Consider the following 24762-nt stretch of genomic DNA (forward strand, 5'->3'; position numbering starts at 1 on the left):
TTAGGAAAGGGAAATCGTGTCTAACTAACCTGCTTGATTTCTTTGAGGATGCAACATCGATAATGAATAATGGCAAAGCATATGACATGGTTTATTTAGATTTCCAGAAAGCTTTAGACAAAGTCCCGCATAAAAGGTTAATTCTCAAACTGAATGCAGTAGGGATTCAAGGAAACACATGTACATGGATTAGGGAGTGGTTCACATGTAGAAAACAGAAAGTACTGACTAGAGGTGAAACCTCAGAATGGAGTGAGGTAACCAGTGGAGTTCCACAGGGATCAGTATTAGGTCCTCTGCTATTCCTAATCTACATTAATGATTTAGATTCTGGTATAGTAAGCAAACTTGTTAAATTTGCAGACGACACAAAAATAGGAGGAGTGGCAAACACTTTTGCAGCAGCAAAGGTCATTCAAAATGATCTAGATTCAGAACAGGGCAGTCACACGGCAAATTACATTTAATAGAGAAAAGTGTAAGGTACTGCATGCAGGAAATAAAAATGTGCATTATAAATATCATATGGGAGATAATGAAATTGGAGAAGGAATCTGTGAAAAAGACCTAGGAGTTTTTGTTGACTCAGAAATGTCTTCATCTAGACAATGTGGGAAAGCTATAAAAAAGGCCAACAAGATGCTTGGATACATTGTGAAAAGTTTTGAATTTAAATCAAGGGAAGTAATGCTAAAACTGTACAATGCATTAGTAAGACCTCATCTTGAATATTGTGTTCAGTTCTGGTCACCTCGCTATAAAAAAGATATTGCTGCTCTAGAAAGAGTGCAAAGAAGAGCGACCAGAATTATTCCAGGTTTAAAAGGCATGTCATATGCAGACAGGCTAAAAGAACTGAATCTGTTCAGTCTTGAACAAAGAAGACTACGCGGCAACCTAATTCAAGCATTCAAAATACTAAAAGGTATTGACAATGTTGACCCAAGGGACTTTTTCAACCTGAAAAAAGAAACAAGGACCAGGGGTCACAAATGGAGATTAGACAAAGGGGCATTCACAACAGAAAATAGGAGGCACTTTTTTACACAGAGAATAGTGAGGGTCTGGAATCAACTCCCCAGTAATGTTGTTCAAGCTGACACCCTGGGATCCTTCAAGAAGCTGCTTGATGAGATTCTGGGATCAATAAGCTACTAACAACCAAACGAGCAAGATGAGCCAAATGGTCTCCTCTCATTTGTAAACTTTCTTATGTTCTTATGTTCTTAAATGCATTGAGCATTGCAGCGTCTCAGTTTCACCTGCCAGTACTGTCTGTCTGTGTTCCTTTCTGGTCTGACGTCACCCCTACAACCAGTCTGTTAACGGCAAGCCAACCAAAGTGTGAGCGAAATAGACTCAAAGACAGTGAAAGGCCAAATCAATAGTAAGTGATCCAGGATAATATGGCATGATAGCTTTTCAATAGAAGGATCAGGCTGGTTCATATTTTGTCTCTCTCCAGTCGATTGTTTTCAAATGAAGGCTATTTTGTAGTGTCAAGTACAAGTGAAAATATGAAGCATGATCACTATGGAATGGAAACATTTGAAATGTTAATAAAAATAAACATATATGCCAGTGTAAAATCTTAGTTTATTAGGCTTTGCAGTAAAGACATGGGTTTATTGGTCTGAAGGGAAACAACATGGGTTGTCAGAAACAAATACCTTCAAGTCCCAAAGTCAATGCAAAGGCTGAGTTACTGTCTAGTATTACACTAAAACGTCAGTGGGACAAGTTAGCACACAGTGTTCTTGTAACAGACATGTACACTAATGTATATTTAGTGGTTGACTTTTAAGATGTTCAGCTTGCTCTCCTTCAAGCAAGTAAGACCCTGTGACACAAAGGAGGTTTAATAGGGTGAAGCAGCAACAAAGTTATTGGCTTACACAGCTGATATATATTTTAAGCAATGGCTCTATCAGATTGTTTATTTGCATGTAGGGTTCCCAATACTGTCAGGCGATTAGCTCAGCAACAGTCTGGATGAATAACCAGAAAGAAGACTGAGTATCAGCTTTTCAAGGACTTGAGAGAAAATGATTCCATACAAAAGAAGTATTGATAACATAATTCCAAGGGTTCAAAATAACTGATTACAAGATTTGTTCCAACAAAACACTAATATCATTTTCTATACAAATCTTAAAGGCCTGTGTTTTTAATTGTCATTTGGTCATTCTTCGGGATTGTGGATTGCGGCTGATGCTGTGCAAACCCGGTAGGTTTATGATTTTAAAGACTCAAAAGTGTACTTAGGTTGCTTGGGCTGTACTACTTTTGCAGCAGTGGCAGTTTTTGTTTTGCATTTATGGAGAATGACTGGGTCACTTTTGAATACAGGGGCAAAATGTTTCTTATTTTGTTTTTGTTCACAGGCATAAAACCCTAACCTTAATGGCTGCAACCCCAATGTCCTGCCTCAACACTAACCCTGACTGAACCTGCTCTTTTCACAACAGATGTGTCACGTAACATACTGGTGTGAGGCATAGATTGACTCCATCAGGGGTTGCTTTCACACAAACAATGTTATAAGCATTGGAACGCAAAGGAGAAAGTCCACAGGTGAAGCATGAAAGTGCTGGGAGAATATTGTGTAGGAGGTAGACAATGGGACACTGAAACAGCAACTTGCCCAGGTCCTTAGTTACAGTGGCTGTTGGTGTAGATGAGATCAACGTTTTATAACTGTGAATGCAGACAAGCCTGGCTCTTTTGAATAGGGTCTTGTTGTGAGAACAGGTCACAGGGTACAGCACTATCTTCATGGAGCCCAGAGGAAATATTTACCAGTCACCAAAATCTCAGACCTATTTAACTTGCCATTTACAGTGGCTGGAAACTTTCTGCACTACTAAAAGTCACTCCCCCATTAGAAGCGCTGAGTATTCACTACACATCGGAGATCGAGTAGTGTCTATTGCGATACATCTCAATCTTACTGGTAATTTCCTGATGTCTAATCTGCTTCACTGATTGCCATGAGATGTTGTTTTATGTGAAGGATTTTGTTCATTCAGCATTTTCATTTTGAAATGTAATAAATAAACTGATCTTGTAAAGATTTTGCCTGGCAACTCTTTACTGCACCAATGATCTAGCATCCAGAGTTGCTCCTAAATCAGATTCTTTATTAAACAATCTCTTATTGATCATGGTCATAGAAAGCATGTCAAATTTGAAGTCAAAAGCAATAAATGCCATTATTGAAAACCAGGCGGCTACACCATTGGGAAACACATTTTCCATAAGAACACAGTTTATACAGAATCTATATTAAGCACTGGTCTCAAACAGGTCAGAAGGATCAGAGACAAGTAAGAGTTTGGAATTAAAACAAATTAATTGATTTCTGACTGGTCAACAAATAATTCAGTATGAATTTACAGTATCTATCCATTGAGGAGTATGGATTATGGATAGCCAACCTGTGTCTCTTGAGTCAATTATGCTGTTTTAACAACTAAAACCTGTAGATACCAAGATGTAAAGGGTCTTTCACCTGACAACTGATGGTGCCAAAGCAATGGTTAATATGTGTGATGTGGCTTGCCTTCATTCTAATACTTTCATTTTATTCAAGTTTATATGTTGTTTTGGATTTTCTTGTTCTTTTAAAGATTATTGGTAATCATTGCAAAAAAGACTGGACAGTTATGACTCAGTTGACAAATGCAAAGTGACTTCAAATGTATGTGCTTTATTCCCGAACAAAATATATTAAATATACACTGGTGGTCAAATGAATGACTACTAATTTAGAATAGTTTGGGTAAAAAGAGTCAAATAGGTCATGTAGTTACCAGTTAAAAAATAAAATAAAATTGAAAATAATATATTTCATAGTGTCTGGTGCTCTATTAACACTTTGTGGTTGGTGCACTATATTTTAAAACCATTTGTTTTTTTCTTTAAACTATATACTGATGTTCTAAAATGTCATTTATATGTTAATGGAAAACAACAGCAACAGAACTTCCATCTGAAAACACATGCTTCACAATTACTATTGACTTCCATCCAGTACAAAACTCATTGCAGTCATGCCTTGGGATAAAATTAAGAACAATTGTTCCATGCAGTCATTCTGCATTAGTATTAAATCTATAATATTTGGGATACACCACGGCACCTGTGGGACAGATTCATAATTAAAAGGAGCCCTAAGAGAGAAAAACTCTACCCTGGTCATTCTACGTTCCTAAGATTTATTTATTTATTTATTTTTAAGAGGAGATGAGAAGGCATTTAGTAACTAAGAGGTCTGAGTGGGATTAAAGGAGAAATAAATGCCTCATCCCCAGTCAAAGCTAGGGCACCATCATTTTGACCTCTAGTGTATGTTTTTTTTTTGTTGTTTAATGATATTCTTTTTCATAAATAGGAAATTCAAATATAAAATAATAATAATGACCAAAAACCATTCATTGTTGGATTATCAGTTTGTTTATATTACCTTCAGGTTTTCTGGCCACTGTGAAATAAACAGCTGCTTCCCAGCTACTAACAGCTTGCTAGTGGGGGTAGAATGCCACATGTAAACTCTGCTTTCGCCCAAATGGATATTTTCTTATTCTGTATTCATATTTTTGGGTGTTTTTGTTTACTAATAACATATTACAAGAAACAGCAAGAAACCCAACTTGTTTAACATAAGTTTTTGAGGTACCTACATGTAAATAAAAAAAAATATATATATAAATCTAAAAGCGTATGAGACACTGTACCTAAATGTACTTAACATACAGATTAACTAACTAGCATTATCAGCAGCCTAGCATGACCAGCTGTAGATCACAGTGAAATACCCATGCCAGTGAAGGGATCGTGGAAAAATGTCAAGGTTAGGAGGTAAATGCAAGGTCCAATTTAAATAACACTCCTTGCAGCTAACAAAAAACATCACACACATTATTTATTTTTTTTATGCTGTGCACTACAGAGGCAAAAGAAAGTACTTAAGTTTGCTTGTCTTACCTTCAAGGAAGTCTGTTACTGCTTCACTTCCAAGGCCATTTCACCTCAGCTGTGTCTTCAAGGTCAAAGCTGTCTGCAAAGCATGGGGTGAGGACAATTTCACTCTCTAGATGAAAGGACCAAGACAATGCTGAAAACAAGGACTGCACACAGACATCTTTAGCATTGTGTAGTACTAGATAACTAGTTCTTTCAAAATTGCACATTTCATTATTAACTATTAAACACTCAATAGTGCTGGATTTAGAAATACTAAGAAACTTCATACACCCAAGGACCAACATTTCAAACTATTTCATTGAAAAAGACTTTGCCATTGAATGTATTAAGATTCTTAGCATTTCTAAATCCAGCACTATTGAGGCTTATATAGTGAATGGATGTGCATGGTGTGGACAATGTATGGAATTATTATGCTTGTTACAACCTTAATTGCACTTTCTTACCACTGTGGTTCAGCTCAGCACTATCAGGAGTTCAGACTGCTGGGGATTTATTTCTTCGGCTTCTTATTTATCACCTGCAATCTATGAAACTGTCAGTCATTCAGAAGCACTTTCTTTGAACACTCATCTAGATATATGCAGTTAGTGCAGAGAGAGCTAAAAAAAAAAAAAAGGTGTTTTTTTTTTTAGAAAAAGAAAAAATCTATAGAGACCCTGAAAACTGAAGCGCTCAGGGGGGTGGGCATATTTGAGATGGGGTTCTAAGATTGATGGAATGGAGAGATAATATATGATGGACAAAACAGACATTTTTAAATTCCCTTTTTTCTCTAAGGTTTTTGTTCATAAACCAGAAGTAGGCATCACCAGCACAAGATGTTGCATCTCAATAAATGTTTCATTTAGAAATCTATTCAAATTATAGATATTTGTAGGCATCTGGATATGCCCACTACCTGTACTGGGCAATCCAACTAGTTGTCACCTATCCCCATAATGAATGGACACTTAAAGACAATACCCCCAGGTCTTGCTTTAATGCACACTCAGCACAGCTCTGAAGTGCTAGTCTGTGAAAATGGCATTACTGGTTAACAAAAACCTTCGAGCATCATTTTCATCAAATTATATCTATACAGCCTGCTGATTTGCTTAATTTGTTTGATTGAGTGTGATTGTGTGAAGCAGGAATTGTAGGAAAAAAATAGGATTGCCACTGCAATTACATTCATTTAATGAAGCCTTTCACACAATTCCCATTCACTCCCTTTACATGTTGTGGTTTAGATGTTAAAAAACTGACCTTTCTTAGTGTTTTAGAATTATGGAGCCAGGTGTAACCTACCCACTGGTAAAACCAGTGCCAGTCCTGGGTACTGCTACAGACACAATGAATGAAGGGCCACGAATGAAGAGGCTTGTATTAAAGTATATGGTGCTGATGTAACAGGGTTAAGTTTTTCTATTGCACTTTGATTATTTTATATTTAATGCATGTGTGGATGTGTGTAAGAAAATCATGTTATATTAATTAGTCAAATTGTTTGTAGCTGAATACTTTATAAAGCCTCATTAAGAAGAGCAAGAAGAGAGGTGGGAGAATGTTCAGCATAACGAGCAGTTCGTGTGAGCATGGATGCCAGGCTGGGAAGTAGGAGCAGTGGTAGGGGTTTTTGAGAAACTGCTGCTTTGTGTGTGCAGTTTATGAACTATAGCATATACTGGCGATGGTGTGTATCCACATATAGCAATTGTAGCTCAAGTGTTGTCGCTGCTGCTACTTTCCTAGCCTGGCACCAGCTTCTCTTGTAGTGAGAGGGATAGGGGGAGATCTAGAATGGCTCCTACATATGTGATTATTTAACCTATAAAATGAAAATCAATTTCCTTTCTTGAAATAGGTGCCCGACGCTTAGTATCTGAACTCCATTGGTAGTGAGATTGTGGACTTACTAGGATATGTTTTGTTCGTGCTCTGGTTTATTTTGATTTGAATGCATTTTGTGGAGTCCTCAACCACATCTCCAATTCACCAATGCAATTAAGTCTGTATTGTTTTATTCTGCTTAGGTGCCCTTCAGTGCTTTACAACCTGTGATGCTGGTTTGTGAATGACAGTCTGTAATTGATAACTAATATGCCTCTGTTTTTACAAAGCCATGGAAGAAAGGATCCATTTGGTATATTTTATTTTTGTAAATTCAAAAAGAATATTTGTATTTTAAATAAAAACATTGGACTCCATCTTTGCTTGTCCTCCACTTTCCTTGTGGTTCATGCATTGCTCTTTCCCACTAAAATTACCTGTGCTACAAAATTGTCAAACATTACATTTTAGTTGCTCTTTCTTTATAGAGCTGGCGTAGTCAGATTACTGCACAGCATGGTGGTGGCTTAGCCTCAGCGTAGTTGTCCTTGAGGTTGCGCACGCTCTTATGCTGGTACTGGCTTCGGTTACCTTGCCTCTGTTACACTAACACCAAATCCTACCAAATATATATTACTAGAATTTTATAGGTGTCACCTTTTTCTCTATGAAAATTGCACACATTATTCCTAAGGTGAATTTGATTTTTTATTGGTAATTTATTTGAAGCTGTTAAAGGAGAATATTTATTGAATGATCCTTGCTCCATACTGTACTTCAGGTCAACTTTGTAAAGTCGAATGAAGGGATAAGTCAGTATTAAAAACTTGCCAGTCATGGGAAAAGCAATGACTGGTACTCAAATATGTCTAGCTTCTGGAAGTTTGAGTGTTTTAAAGAAACACTGTCCCTCCCCTATGTATATATACATGCACTGTTATTATTATTATTATTATTATTATTATTATTATTATTATTATTATTATTATTATTATTATTATTATTGTTACTTTGATTTTATGGCTATATGCCAACAAAAAGCTGTGTTATTTGTATTTTATTATTGTTTGGTCGGACGAGCGAGATGCCGTCCACCATGGTATTGTTTTGTATTATTTATTGTTGACAATCTGACAATCACTCATCCATAGTAAACCCATGCAGAATGTGACCAAGGGGTTAACAAGATAATTAATAGCTAGTTAATCCCTCGGTCACCAATATAAAAGACCTGCAGCATGGTACTTATTTGTTTGTTCTGTCTGTTTGTTTGTTTTGGCCAACGTGCCCTTTTCTTTTGTGAATCTGTTTGTTCTGTTTTGTGAAACTGTTTATTTTTCTATTATTTCATAAATGCACTGAGTGCCGTATCGTCTCAGTTTTGCCCTGCCATTTCTTGTTTTGGCTTGTGTTTCTCGTCTGACGTCACCCCTGCAAAGCCATCCTTATCACAGGCAAACATTTAGAATGTTTTTTTTTTTTTGTTTTTTTTTAAAGAAATTCTGTATTTTATATATGTCATTAGACAGACAACGTTTGCACCAACACCATTAAAGAACGATCACGTGCACTAAATTTCTTGTCCAGTCCGTTAAAATAGTTACTTTTCCAAACAAAAATAAGTAAAAATACAGGGCACGGACTGTCGTTTTTGTTTATCTTTATTAACAAAAGTAAATAATACAGCAGTGTGTATTACTTAATTTATAATCCCTGGGTTGCTCCGCAAATAATAGTCCTGTTTTTATTATACACCCACACAAAACACACACAGAAGTCTGTTAGTGCATGAATTCATGCTAGTGGTGCAAATACAGTTATTTGTGATATAAGTGCAGTGCTGTTCCAGGTTTGTGCTGGCCTCTAGTGACAGCTCCAGAACATGTTAGCTGTCTAATGATAACATGTAACAAACAGACAGAGTAAAACAAACATTCACCATTATCCAACAATAACACATGTCCTTCCTGGTCACTTAACATGAACCAAAGCGAAGGAACAGATTATGATTCTTGATAAATGAGTGCAACTGCCTCTCCAATCTCTCGGCTGCCACGTCATTTGCCTTCCATGTCAATGCGTTCTTGGAACGCAGTCTTGCCTTCTTCAAGACTGGCTGACTTTCCGACCATGGGGAAGAACTGTCATACCAGCCCATCCAAAGAACTCTGTTCTTGCTGCTTAGTGCCCTCAAAGGTCAGGAGGGAGATTTACAACCAACAATCATTGTATTTCTGTCACACTGTCACAGAGTAAGAATATGTAAAAAGCCAGATGAATGTTATAAATACCATTATGCACAGCTGTAACAATTATTATATTCACACAATTCTTGTTTTGAGATTCAGCTTTTATTAGGGAGCTCCCATAAATCCCTTGTTTAGAAAGATACAGGGTATTAATTCTTGTGACACGGTAGCTGCCTGCCGTGTGGATGCATGCATTTGCAGCTGAGTGACAAGGGTTGAAGTTGACATGCCCCGCAGGCGAACACAATTTATTTGCATATCAACACACTGAACTGCTCACATGACACTACCAGCAATGGCAGCATACAGAAGACATACAACACAGTGTACAAAAACTTTGGTAGGATCTATACTCTCTGAACTAATCTTCTCTGTTGAATAATAAACTAACGGGCTGAAGAGGTTGATCAAGGCGAATAAACGGCTAGGGTGAATACATGACGGGGGATATGTGATGGATTACTATATATTTAAATGTGCTCATTGTCTAAAAAAACAGAAATATTCAGAATTGTTTTTCCTACAAGGACCAACTCTCATCAACTCATATATCAGATGCACGTCTTCAACTGGAAGTACAGCAAGGAAAAGATTGCAATATACATTCAACAGTTTTATTGTCTACAAATGCTATGAAAAAAAACCATAAAAAATTGAATACACGTTAACATAATGTGTAGAAGAAAATGGGTAGCTATGAAGTAATGGTGTGATTGGGATAGCGCTGCTCACCCAAGATGGTATTAGTGGAAGGAGACTCAGTCAAGAAGCTGCAGTTCAAGCGCTTAAGCACACATTTATTAAACAAAACAAACAAGAATGAGGGCCAAAATAAACAGGCATGAGGGCCAAAATAAACAGACACAAGGGCCAAAATAAACAGGCACGAGGGCCAAAATAAAGCTTCAAAGAAAAGAATAAAAGGTTGTAGGCTAAACTCTCTCCACCAAACAAAGAATTTATTTTCCCCTTTATACAGGTGGGGCCACTCCCCATTTAGCACTCAGTTACCTAACTGGGGAATGGCTATGCTTGTGATTGTTGGCAGGAACAAAATTAACCCCATCCCTGCCAACCTTACATTCCTGCACACACTATTTACACAAGCAGGGCTTTTGCCCTGTCACAAATGCTAATACATATTAGATAATATTTACTGGAATTACTTTGTTACCTAAGGAATATGTACTTTAACCTTGTTGCAGCTTAGACACTGACCGTGCTCACCTGAGGGGACTTTCACAAACCCTTTACAAAGCAACATTTTTCTTTCTGAAAACAGAAAAACACCCTGTACTGTTTCAGTCAGAAATAACAACCGTATCAGTCCAGAGACGATAGACAAACAGAAGGAGAGGTGATACATTTTATTGGACTAACTAAGCAATAATTAATCACAACCTTTCAAGACCTGAGACATCTTTTCTTTGGATGAAAGTAGAAAAGAGAGATTGAATGCTTGTGATTAATTATTGTTTAGTTAGTCCAATAAAAGGTCTCCTCTCCTTCTCTTAGTCAGTAAGAACTAAACAATTAAAAAAAAGAAAACCTGCGAGCCTTTAAATTAAATTCCTCAGTTGTTTACTCAGATAAATAGTGGTAATGATACTGTGGGTAGATGGGTTTGTCCAATTCTAACCTAATGTTTTATCTAGCATACAGTTTAAAAAACTGTTCTCAGTGGGATCAGATTGATATACTGAAGAAACTCCCTCTCCAGGTACTGGAGGTATGAGGTTAAGAGACTGTTGCTCCCTTGCATCAGCACCAAGCTTGAGTGCTTTAATCCCAGCCCTGTGTGTGATGACCTGTGAACTGGATGGCTTTGTAGGGGTGACGTCAGACCAGAAGAGGTACGAAGAACAACAAAGGTAGGGCGGTGAATCTATGACGCTACAACGTCCAGGGTTTTATTGTAAATAATAAAAAATCTAAGATTTAAACAAAACATACAAAACAGGACATGGCACTTGAGGCCAAAATAAAAAGGTAAACAAAACAGACAACACTAAACAAGACAGTGGACGAACAGACAAACAAGTACTGGGCTGGCACTTCCTTGCTAATCAATCATTCAATTTGAGTCTCGGTATAACTGCACATGAATTAATAAAAGTGCAATTCCCCGTGCTCACGTATTATTTTACTTGCACGTGAAGTGCTGTGCAATCCTCATGCCTAAATACAAAATATACATTTTAAACACTTCTGCTCGTAACCCATTTTTATATCCTGTGTATTTTATAAATAAACACCAACATTAAAACACACTACATACAACAGAAAACACTTATAAACATAAAGGGGGCGGGACACTCCGCCACACGACCCGTTGAAAAGTATCAGATAGAGCAGAGCTGCTGCAGCTCTTTTCTCACATTGCCACTGCAGCAGAGAGCCGTGAAATCACAATAACTTTTTTTCAAGCTGAGGCACCGCCACTGCCATCTGTACATTGATTCCCTCCAGCTTTGCTCTCTTTGACACGATCTGCCACTGCACTAACTGTCTACCTTGTTAGCTTTCTGTACTTGCTGCTGGCTGTGGAAAATACACTGGTGGCAATGAATATTGAGTCACCTTACATTCTTCAAGTTATTCTTTCGTGAGTCATTAGCTGCTATAGGGCTACAAAGTCTGTCCAATGGAAAGTCTAAATATTTGTAAACACACTTCTCTCTGACAAATGGACTTGTTTATAAATCTGTTGTCATATACAGGGTGATTGTTACATTTGTGCCCTTGTTCAAACACACTGGTCTCTGGGTCCTTTACAATGTACATATAACTGTAATTATACAACAACTGGACACTGCTCTCCTATTGTTTTCATGGAGGTCAGCCACTGGTGGATTTGGTATACATGTAGGTATTTTTCTTTTCATTGCTGAGTGTGTTTGCTAACATATTTGGAAGTATCCTGGTTGAATTACTGTAGCTCACAAGAGGAGAGGACGTGTATAGAAAGCTGTAGTATGAGTCGGTGCTGGAAAACAGTCCTGTGTTATGTACTGGCAAGGCAACATTAACTGGTGACATTTTTTGGAAATATCTACTTTTTTACACAGACCTGCAACTGGGGGATGTTTGTTTTAGTGCATTAAGTTTATCAGGTTTATCATTTATTTTTGTTGATTGATTCCTCCCCCTGTCGAGTTGTCTATCTTCTTTTCATACCTCAGTTGATAGCTGGTTAAACATGGTGTCTCTGATGGAGTACTTACTGTAGTTGAATTATCAATCTACCCGCAGTTGGTGTTATGATTTAAGTTTCCCTCAGGCTTTGACTTTCTGGTTTGCAGATACCTGGTTTAGTGGTGTACTTGCTTCTCCCACATACATTAATATGACTCTACTATTGCTTAGGTATTGGAATAATATTATTATACATATCTGAATTGTAGTGATTATATTTCAGTATAATGATCTTGATATTGCTCAGTTCTAATATTAAATAAGAGTACTAGATTTGTCTGGCTTGTACCTTTGATGTACCTGATTCTACTTACATTGCTGAACTGACATTACCCAGGCTTTCCACTAACTTGAGAACCCTGCCTCTGTTTTAAATGCAGCCCTAATATAAAGTGCATTTATTTTTTGGAAGTGTATTATCATGTTTCTATATCTGAATCCTAATATAACATGCAGTTTTTTTTTTTTTTTTTTTAAGTGTATTATCATGGTTCTATATTTGAATCTTCCTATCTGGTCTCCTGGCCACACCCCCTCATCTAAGTAATCTGTCCTGGAAAGTGTTTTACTTAAATTCTTTAGCTATTTATTTCTGGGGGGGGGGGGGGGGGGGGGTTGGGGGGGGGGGTGGGGGGGGGGGGGGGGGGGTGTTGGGCAGTGAGAATTCACCGTTGTTACCACCTTGGAAATCTAAACCTCATAGTGTCGCATCTAGAATTTAAATAAAAACCATGGTACCTGGGATAAGGAAATGTAAGTTTACATTTCACTCACTCACTCACACACACACACACACACACACACACACACACACACACACACACACACACACACACACACCGCGAACAGGAACTTTATAGAAGTTTCCCATTGTAAAAACATAATGAAATCATGGTAAAGCCCATTGTAATAACATAATGAAAGCATGGTAAAGCATAGGTAAGCGTTGTACAATCCTGGGAGGTACAGTAAAGTATATCAACAGACATGACAAACCATGGTAAAATACATAGTATAAGTGAAAGCATAAGAAAGCTTAACATTTGCTGTGGCAAATATTTATAAGGATGGATTTTAACTTGAAGTAGCTCTAAAACAACAAGAAATAAAAACGTTTCTCTATTAATATACAAAAAAGTCCCAGGTACATTTTGCTTAACTGAGTACCTGTTACCTGGTTATTAAAGGGAGTGGATATGTAATGTTCTTGAATCCACAATGATTAATAAATGCCCCTCAAGGACACTGTCTCAGGTAGTTATAATTGACCCCCGACCTTTATGGGAAAAAAAAAAAACACAAGTTTGGGATAGGCCTCCTGTTAAGACAAAAATCATTCAGAAGCAGGTGTTCCAGTCACATGTTTTCTTGACATCATTCCGTTCCACATCAGGTCAGTATTATTAACCCTCCCACTGCCAAAGTTTTCCAATTGTCCTGCCTGCCCTTGCTGGGCCTGATGCGACCAGTCTTTTACCTTTTGAATTCAGCCTCTCTGGTCATTGTGCTCTGGACAAGCATGGAGACTGAACTGCGCCCTCCCATACTGACTACATAAGAGAAAGCTATCACTCAATATAGATTTTAAGGAAACTGAACTACATGTAGGTATACCACATGACCTTTAGTAAGTACCAGAATGTCAACAATACATAATAATGAATTGAATAATAAATTAGCATAATCTCTATACATAAAAATACCATATCTGGACCTTAATAAAACAGTATATTGTGAACAACTCTCAGCTGGGCCAGGTTTCCAAAAGCATGGGATCTCATTGACCTCCTAAGCTGCTGTGTGGGGAATTGCTTCAGTGACAGCAAGGCAGAGGAGTACAGAACACAACAAGACAAGTTGCCAAGGCACTGTTCAGATTATCAAGAAGCTGTATTGTTAAAACCATGTTCAGCCTATTCTGACATTTCAGTACATTATTATTATTATTATTATTATTATATTTATTATTATTATTATTATTATTATTATTATTATTTAATTCTCAAAACAGCTTCTTTTAAAGTAATTCCAGAAGTCTGCTAGGCAAATACAGTACATTGTTGCAAGAGAAGCATAAGATGCAACTTCAAAGAGTACATCCTCTCAACTCTTTCTCACATCTATTGCAAAATCCAGTAAAAAAAAAACACCTCAGCAGTGTCAGAGTGGCTTAGCTTTATTTTTTCAGCAAGTCTTTGGAAATTGTACCTCCACTCTACAATTATATAACTGTTTCTCTGGCAGGTTCTCTCCACTTTGTAATCCCCCTGGCCTCTCACAGCTCCTCTTCTGGCCTCCTCTTTACAGTTTTATTCTTTTTATCTCTTCAAACCAGCACTCCTATATTTCATTATTCCATAAAAGGCACCAGTCAGCTTGCCTTTGACAGGGACTGTGTACTGTAAAGCAATACGATTCAGAGGAGTATTTAAAAACAAAAAAGCAATACCATTTTTAAAGGAGAAAACCAGGGCTTTTACTTCTCTCCTCATTGTGCTGCAGGTTTCTTGACCCCACTTGAGTCTTACACAAGTTCAGATCCCTCCAAAAGAACATTGTGTTTTTCATTGTCTTCTCACCAGAACCAATTCATTAACTGTATTAACTTTCCCTCTCAATTGACTCGCAATATTATGATTGATATTCTTCAGCATTAACTTCAGTATTTCAGCTATAGTTAAAGTTGCTTTCCACCTAAGAGCCTGCTGTACACAATAATCTATGGGGTACAGATAAAATCGGCCTAAAACTAGGTGGGACTAGTAAGTGAACTAGGTGGGACTAGTGAGTGAAATCAAGCGAAAGAGGGAAGACCGGTCGACTGATTTCACTTACACTCGGCAGGGCTTAGGCTGCCTTAGTTTTGGGCTGATTTTACTGTGAACCACATCTATGTGGAGTCAAGTGGGTTCCCATTACCAGTGTGAGCCGTTACAATGAATCTAGCAGTAAGTACAATATTTTGTTAGTGTATATATATATATATAAGGTAATTTTGTACCTTAACAGCTCCCATAGCTAGACAGAGGAGAGAGAATGCTGGGAGAAAAGGAGGAGGAGTTGTGCGGGAGATGTGGTAGAGTGCAAATCATTCCTGACTGCATCCCGTTACTTGTATTATTTTATTACTGTAATCATACCACAGTTTATATAATATCTGATGACCAATTACTTTGTGTGTACATTGGAGTCACTGTTCAATAAAAACTGACCAAGAAAGTTAGCAAGATCAAGCGCCTGGCCTGCTTCTTTTGTCCACGCTACTGATCCCCGAGAACCCAAGGCCTTACATCAGCAACACAGGAAGTGCAAATGATTATAAGCCACAGGTGGAAATACAATGCAGAATATAATACAGTTTACAAAATACATTGTAATAATATAACTCAAAATAACTTTTATTGGTCATATACAACCAGTATAATACAAGGTAAAGTGCAATTAGCTACCATGTGTGTCAATCGCTTTTTTAATTGTCATGTTATTTTAATGTAATCATTTACATTTTTTTTTTTTTTTTTACTTTTAAAACTCAAAGTTAATTCAGCATGCACAGTAAATCTAATATGGACGTATGGTTAAATAATGAGCTGATTTTTGTGTGTTAAAAGGCTTTTTTAATGTTTTTTTATTTTTTTATTTTAGTTTCATATAACTTAAGTTAGGTTAAAGCTGATTAATAAAATCAATTTGTATTTATTTTTATTTTTATATTCTAAAACTACATTTGAATATCATGTCAGTAGTTTTTCACTTTGTCTCTGTACTACTCTTCTTACAGTGGTGTCAGACATCTCAGAGGTGGTTGAATTATTTTCTGGGAAGTTGTGACTTATCCATTTTTCAATTAACATGTGACTAAAAAGGTTGAGATATACTTTAAATAAAAAAAATACAAATAAAACTGATGGAGTGGTATTGTTTCATTTGTTTTGGTGATAACATTCTAACGGTATGTACTAGGGATACAATATGTACTAGGGATTAGATCCCTCTAGCTCAGCCAACCAGAGTGCAGGGAATTTTACTAGTAACTGTTAAACCCCCTTGTGAGGGGAGTTTATATGCTCTGGAAAGCAGTCTCTGCCTTTTCAACTGTTAATATCTAATAAACCATTTCATATATTCAATGTTAGTAAACTAATACCCTGCACGTTGACCAATGATCATGTGACTGTTTGGTTTCTGGGTGAAAACCAGACACTATAGTGTACCAATAGTAAATATTCTAGTCAGCTCTTGTGAACAATCTTTTCTTTTTTAAATGTATTTTCTTTGTATATTCCCAAAGCAGGAGCCTATTATTACAGCAATAAAAATACCCATGCCTATTACACATTATAAAAGGTTGCTAGGTGTTCATTCCTTGTTTTACTGTTCCTCTTATTACATTTTAATATCACTGTTAAAGCCTTACCTGGATAGAGCAGAGTTATGTGTGCTGAGGCATTCCCTGGCTTTTGTCGGTTCACATTTATGTGATTTTAATGTTTGTGTTTGTTAATGAATTCCTTGACTTGAGCTGAACATATATTATTTTAATGTTATTTTTTAAATATATAAACAAATAAAAATACATGAGAATGCATACATAATAATCAATTTACTCTTTTAAGGTTATATTCATGATACATTTACTAAAATTAGGGTTCAGAATAATGGGATTTCATCATAGTTTGTTTAAAGATAAGCATTTATTTTTGCACCTTGTCTGTTCCCACCTGTTTCAAACATCCTTGAACTGATTTGAGATAAAGGAGACTTGAAGCATATAAATACTTCACTCAAACACAGAGCAGCCTTAGCAAACGACTCAACATGAAGTATTTTATCCTACTTGCGTTATTCGGAGTGGCAGGTATGTATACATTCTATTGAAATCATATACAGAGTTCTATCCTAATAGTAGCTGTAGTAGTTTACCAAAATCATAACAATAGTATTATGATAATAGTATTATAATGTTAATAGTAATACACATTTTTTATACATATAATTGCTGGTCTGCTTATTTTAACAGACTCTTGTTTTTAGTTTTAATTGCGCTCCTATAGTGTTCCACTTGAATCGTAATGAATCTGTATAACATAAGATTCATTAGTGAAAAATATATATATATATATATATATATATATATATATATATATATATATATATATATATACACACACACACACACACACACACACACACACACTATTCAGTTATTGGGGGAACAAGTATATTTATTAAAGGTGAACGATGTGTTGTTATTGCTATTATAACATACAAACAACACACCATAAAAAGATATTACAAAAAGTGGCACACATGAGGAAATTGGCTTGATCGCCCACTGAACCTTCTCCTGAGCCAGAGGTGTCCAAAGTTAGCCCTTCCACTGCTGGAAATTGAACCAATTAAACCTCAATCAAGACCCTAATATAGAAAATTAGATAAAAAATCAGGGCCCTTGAATTAAAAAAGATTGTGATGACAGTCCTTTCTCTCATTCCAGTCGCTGCCCCTGTGGAGGATGACAAGATTGTGGGTGGGTATGAGTGTGCGAAGAACTCCGTCCCCTACTTGGTGTCTCTGAACATAGGTTATCATTTCTGTGGTGGCTCCCTGATCAACAACCAATGGGTCGTCTCAGCTGCTCACTGCTACAAGTCGTAAGTGTAGCTAAACAATGTAAAATACAATGAGTGTTTAATAAGATGTGTTCTTCTAATTGTACCTTCAAAATGATGATAAGTGAAAGAACATGTTGACACAGACATACATGGAATTTAAGTACAGTCAGGAAGTCTATTAGTGTGTCTATAACACTATACACGACGAGCATGATAAATGCCTTGAGTTTTAACTTTCAAACTTTTAGCATAGACGTTTCGGTTGCATCTGGATGTAATCAATAAGTTACTTCTGATGTTGTACATATTTTTACAAGTATTCATGAACATCTTTTTCTTTTTTATATGTAAATAAAAAATGTGTATATGCCTTCCTGATGCTGGGTGAACACAGCTTGAGCAACAGCAAATTGTTCTAGCAGAATGCTCCCAGAAAAGCACCCGCCTGCACTGACTGTTAATACAGCTACAGCATGAGAATAGTGCTGTGCTAAAGACTGTAACCCTTGTAAGTGTAGTGTTGGTCTGTTTAAATTGCAGGCGTTTGCAGGTGCGTCTGGGCGAGCACAACATTGCTGTGAATGAGGGAACCGAGCAGTTCATAAGCTCTGCCAAGGTCATTCGCCACCCCAACTACAACTCCCGCAACATGGACAATGACATCATGCTGATCAAGCTTGCCAGCCCTGCCACTCTCAACAGCTACGTGAACACTGTGCGTTTGCCCACCCGCTGCGCCAGCGCCGGGACCATCTGCCTCATCTCCGGCTGGGGGAACACGCTGAGCAGCGGAAGTGAGTGCACTCTCGTTCATTTAGGTTTCCTTCAGAAGTTGGTAGGAGTTTGTCATAATAGTGTAACAGGTTAGGTTGGCTCGGGATTTAAGGATTTAAACCTGACAAGAGTTTATGGTCTAGCCCTTTTCTCAGTGCACTTTTTATTTCTTTTTAAGTATATTTCATTTACCGGTCAAAACAAAATGTACAAATAAAATACTTTTGAATACAAAGTAAAGTCACCAAACACAGGCTGTGAAATATTAGAAGTTGTTCCATCACCAATTTCTCACAGAAAACATAATCCAATTCTGAACTACCACCCAGAGCTGCCCAGTTATTATGAGGCCAGTGTGGATAATTGATCAAACAATTATTTCATTAACCCAGCTGTAGCTGGAAGTGAAAAACCAATAATATTACCTGCACTGGACACATTTTTTACATTTTTAGGAGGGCCTTTTCTCTACAATTTCTCTATTTAAGGTAGGGAATGAACCTGGTACTGGGCTCCCCTGCTACCAGACATGCTTCCAACAGTGCAAGGTCTACCCACCCTGTCACCATTTTTACAGGGCTATTAAAAAAAAAGTAAACTCTTTTAACACTATAGATCTGCCTAAGAAAGCCATAGTAGTGCAGGAATGATACCTACACTGAAAACCACATAGCCCACCAATAAACTACCTAATTATTCTAATATATGCCCTGCCTCTGTCTGTGTCCCCAGCTAACTACCCTGACACTATGCGCTGTCTGAACGCTCCCATCCTGAGCAGCACTCAGTGCAGCAACGCCTACCCTGGACAGATCACCAACAACATGTTCTGCGCTGGGTTCCTGGAGGGAGGCAAGGACTCCTGCCAGGTAGAGAAGCCTCCATTCACAATTCATTTTTGTAACTAAACTAGTGAACAGAAGAAAACATGCTGTGGGTAACGGAATAGAATATTGAATAGTGACATAATATCAGCAGCTAGCAAGTAGACAGTAAGTAAAGTAAATGTTTTGGCTGGTGTCTTCATCACTTACAAGTTTTCTAAGTTTCACCTCAACACTTATTCTTAAACTGTAGCATTCACAATTCACCATATACCCTTTTATACACAGTTACAACTAGGTAACCTTTTGTACTGTAGCTGCTTTTCCATTCTATTCCTTCTAATTGATTCCTGTGCTTGTGTGTGCAGGGTGACTCTGGTGGCCCTGTGGTCTGTAATGGGGAGCTCCAGGGTGTGGTGTCCTGGGGTTATGGCTGTGCCCAGCGCAACCAGCCTGGAGTGTACACCAAAGTCTGCAACTACAACTCCTGGATCCAGAGCACCATCTCCTCCAACTGAGAGATGAACCTCCTTGAATCACTGTCCATGCTAGTGTTGTTATGTTAACATGTAGACAAAATAAAAGGTGAACAGTATGAAAATCTAAATGTTGTACAGTCTTGTGGTATTACTATTTGTATTCATTCACTCACATTATTGTTTAAAGGGGTTTTATTCATAATTTCAGATACTTTACATTGTACATTATACAAATTACAAAACTAGAAATAAACACATCAGGCATTTCTCCTAAGGGTGTTATTATCACTATTATTATCTTTGAATAAATCTGATGTAGTTAAACTCGATTATTCAAACCCTCTGTAGCACATCAGCTAGGACAGAAGGAAAGAGCAGAAAAATAGAATTAAGTTTCAGCATAGGCATGCACACTCTTTGTAGATTTTTCTTTAAATATGTTTTTTCCTTCACTGCTTTGCAAGTTGATCAAGTTAATTAATATATTCTGTTAATTAGCAGTCTGAGTCACTATAACACTTATCTGTAAAGTTGATGTGAACACTATAAAACTGTTTGCATTGTATATTATAGTAATGTAGCATTAGTTAACAAAAGAAAGCCAACTAAACAAGCAGCTGATTCAGTTTAGTACACAAAAACACAAGAAAGTCATCCTTCAGCCTTACAAAATTGTTGAAGTCCTTGGCTTCCCTGCGGTGTTGAATTGGCTATAACATGGTGAAGTGTAGGTGGGGTGTGGCAATGGCTCCGTATTATCCACTAACCTATTTCAGCCCCCAAGTTTTGCCTTTTTTCTGTCTGTCTGTGTGGTTTGCTCCACTGACTCCTCTCCACCATCTGTACAACTCTGTTCACCTTAAGGCTGCTTGTTCAACTTAAGGTTGTGTGTAGCACAGGACGACAAGATAATTGTGCAACATGACCATGCACACCTGAAGCAATGGAAGGCAACTGTTTTTTTTTAAACTGCCTATATTTAAAACTGTCTGTAAATCTGTTAAAAATTGTAAAAAAAACTGGTACAAATTTGGCCTCAAATTATGAGTGTCTTTTCTGACGGTATTTCAACATATATGACAATAAATCATACACACCAGGCTTATCCAGTGCTTTTGAAATGCACTCCCATATATTATCTTTATAAGTGAGATGATAAAGCTCTGGGAATTTTTCAATGGCCATTTTGGATACTGCTTCACCCTGGGGGACACTCACTCATGCTGGGAAAGTGGTTAGGTTTAATGTTGGCTATGCCCTACTTTTGATTTTTAGAAAATTGAATCTGACCTTTTGATGAGTTTTCTCATTTGGTAGCGAGTCCTGTGCTGTTCTCTGCCAGCATCATTAGCAGCATTGCCCATATGCTGGCACTCAGATAATCCACTAGCCAGTTCATTAAGGGTCTTCAAACAATTAGATGAATGAACCTGTAGTCATTTATCTTGCTAATTAGCACTGTTCCCTCCTGCCCAAGGACAGCACTAAGTGCTGCTGAAGTTCGGAGCAGCTTACAGACTTGAAATGGGCACAATTCAGCTTTAGCTGTCTGGCAAGCTTATGGATAACATTACCATACAATATACAGTTAATCCAAACAATGAGCTACTACAACATTCTCTGTCAGGTATTCTAGACAGAAGAATCATTTCCAAGGTCATTTACTAGCCATTATAGTTTACATAGCAGTAAACATTCATGAACTCTTGTCACAAAGGCGGCCGGAGTGGGTGGCGTCAGACCAGTGCCAGGAAATAAACAAAGAGAGAGGTGGAATTTGGTGGAGCTGAGTGAATGCTTTCGCTCAGCATTTAATAAATAAACAGAACAGAAAATAAAAAGATTGTAACAAACAAAAATACAGGACACAGCACTTTTGCCAAAACAAAAGAGACAAAAAAAACAGACTATACAGACAAACACGGTGAACTGATTTAGCGATTATTATTATTCTTATTATCTTTACCTCCGTCTCCAATCCCGTTCTCCACTCACCGAACACCCAACCCCGAGTGGGTGAAAACATGCAGCTTTAATGCAACTGTACCGTGACTCCATTGCTAATTGCTCAGTTGGAGTCGCGGTACAACTGCACGTGAATTAATAAAGTGCAAATCCCTGTGCTCACATATTATTATGTTTTACTTGCACGTGAAGTACTGTGCAATCCTCGTGCCTAAATACACATATACATTTTTAAAGTGAAACACAGACCCGTTTATATCCCGTGTACCGATGCATATACACCAACATTTAACACACCACACGCAACATATACAGAAAATACACACAGGGGCAGGCACGTTGTCACAACCCTCAATCCCTTTGCAGCCACATGTGTTCTCCTCCATTTTAATATAATTACCACCTTTACACCCTGCAACTTGCTTGACAAGACTCCTTGTAACTGAGTGAAGCAGCTGGCACTTCTGGTGGCACATCTTGTAAGAACTTTTTTTTTTTTTATGCAAGTAAGTTGCTTATCATCATCACAGTCAACTTTGTTTCCTGGGAATATAAAATAAAACCAGTTCAGAACAATGCGTTTTGGTTTACATGGGGCACCAGTGACGTTTCAGCACCTGATAGACGGGCTACTACAAGGTCCCTAGGCTACACTGCTGTGTACCTTGATGATGTAATTACACCGTGTAACAATTTTTTTATTTTTTTATTTTTGTTTTCTGGGTAGTAAGTGTTATTTCCTAATTGCTTATGCCTCAAAAGTATAGAAAATGGCTATTATTCCCCACAAACTTTCCTTTTGTGACCAGGACAGTGATATTTTGAAATTTACCTATTTTCCAGAACATTCCAGATAGATTCAGTGCTGAGTAAACTTGGAGTAACTTCTAGAACTTTCCAGTAATATAAACAGTAGTATAAATACAGGGGCCTTAAGCCCACCAGTTCAGTTTAGTTCCAGCTGCCTAAGTGGATACATATCTGCATTTTTCTGAGATGGCAACAAGAGGCTGCAATGGTGGCATTCCTGATGGGTCTCCAAGGCGGTTTTACCAAGTTTCCCTGCTATCTTTGCCTTTGGGACAGCAGGGACACCAAGGCGCACTACCACAGGCGGGACTGGCCACAGCGGACCGAGTTCTTTGTGGGGAGGAACAACGTCAAGTGGGAGCCACTGGTGGACCCCCGGAAGGTGCTGATGCCACCACTGCACATCAAATTGGGCCTTATGAAACAATTTGCCAGAGCTCTAGATAAGGAGTCGGCAGCCTTCAAGTACCTTCAAGACTTCTTCTCTAAGCTGTCTGAGGCAAAGGTAAAGCCAGTGTGTTCGTCGGACCACAGATAAAGAAGATCCTGGAGTGCAATGAATTCCCCAAGAAGCTCACTAGTAAGGAGAAAGCTCCTTGGAACAGCTTTGTCGCAGTGGTTCGGGGCTTTACACAAGGCCGAAAACTATGTGGAGCTGGTTGAGACTCTGGTGAAGAACTACGGCACAATGGGCTGTAGGATGTCCCTCAAAGTCCATATCCTTGATGCTCATCTTGATAAATTCAAGGAGAACATGGCAGTGTACTCGGAGGAGCAAGGCGAGCGCTTCTACCAGGATATACTGGACTTTGAACGCCGCTACCAAGGACAGTATAACGAGAACATGATGGGAGACTACATTTGGGGGCTGATTCGTGAAAGTGATTTACAGTATAATCGTAAATCTCGAAAAACTACTCACTTCTAAATCTTTTGTAGTCATTTTTGTATTACTTTAGTATAAATACATGTTAATTTGGATTCATATGTTGTTTCTTTCTGACTTTATGTGAACGAAAAGACCGTTTTCTCATTGGAAATAGATAAATTTCAAAATATCACTGTCCTATCACCATTTTCTATACTTCTGAGGCATAAGCAATTAAAAAATAACACTTACTACCCAGGAACAAAAATTGTATTACATAGTGTTATTTATAGTCCTGACTGGGAGAGTCACCTAAAACACATCAAACTAGCTCAGGCAGACTTGACCTCCAACCCTCAAATGTGTGTATTTAGCAGCTCAGAGACGAAGTATTTTGGATACATAGTGGGAAATGGACAGGTGAAGCCAGATATGTCAAAGGTGAATGAAAGCAGTAGCAGAGGCAACCATACCTACCACAGAAAAAGTCAGATCTTTCCTTGGGTTAGCTGGCTACTACCATAGATTCACCATCAATTTCTCACAAATTGCTGATCCTAATCAAGAAGCCCAAAATAATTGGGTAAACTGGACAGATGAATGTTAAGTGAGGTTTAAACACTACAAAAAGCTTAATGTTCTCAATCTGTGTTAATGCGATACAGTACCATTGAGAAGGCATGGCAGGCCATTAAATGGGCCTTAGATTGTTTAAGGTAACACTTCTTAGGCAGCACTTACACATGGGTTAATGATCACCACCCATTCACTCTAATTAGTAGGATGAAAAACTAAAATGCCCGTTTACCCAAGTGAGATCTAGCACTACAGTCATATCACTTCCTGATGAGGCACAAAGCGGGAAGTAAGCATCAGAATGCACTTACTCAATATGCAGTACCAGTTGTTTCACAGTGCTGCATTAGCCTCCACAATTAATGCAGTTGCTCTGTGTGTCTGAAACAGTATCCCAAATTTTCCTTTTTGATCTCTTCACTGCCCAGCTACAAAATACTGCTTGACAGTTCTGTGAGCCCACATCTGTCACATGAGGACTTCAGTAAGACCAGAGACTCTGCAACCATGGTAACAAACAGTTCAAAACATGTCTGCAACAATACCTTTTAAACATAGACATGAATTCATTGAGAGAAAAAAATAAATGTGTAGGTACTGGAGGGCTAG

General features: G+C 37.8%; 1 protein-coding gene across 1 annotated transcript; it reads left to right on the forward strand.

The window, feature by feature from the left end:
* Nucleotides 1-17058: 17058 nt before the first annotated feature.
* On the forward strand, nt 17059-20037 carry LOC121298849 (trypsin-3-like). Its single transcript, XM_041226097.1, has 5 exons — nt 17059-17100; nt 17740-17896; nt 18398-18651; nt 19364-19500; nt 19824-20037. Exons 1-5 carry the CDS (start codon nt 17061-17063, stop codon nt 19971-19973), a joined length of 738 nt encoding a protein of 245 aa, XP_041082031.1. The 5' UTR covers nt 17059-17060; the 3' UTR covers nt 19974-20037.
* The last annotated feature ends 4725 nt before the right edge of the window (nt 20038-24762 follow it).

Source organism: Polyodon spathula, chromosome 24 (assembly GCF_017654505.1).
Source record: "Polyodon spathula isolate WHYD16114869_AA chromosome 24, ASM1765450v1, whole genome shotgun sequence".
NCBI lineage: Eukaryota > Metazoa > Chordata > Actinopteri > Acipenseriformes > Polyodontidae > Polyodon > Polyodon spathula.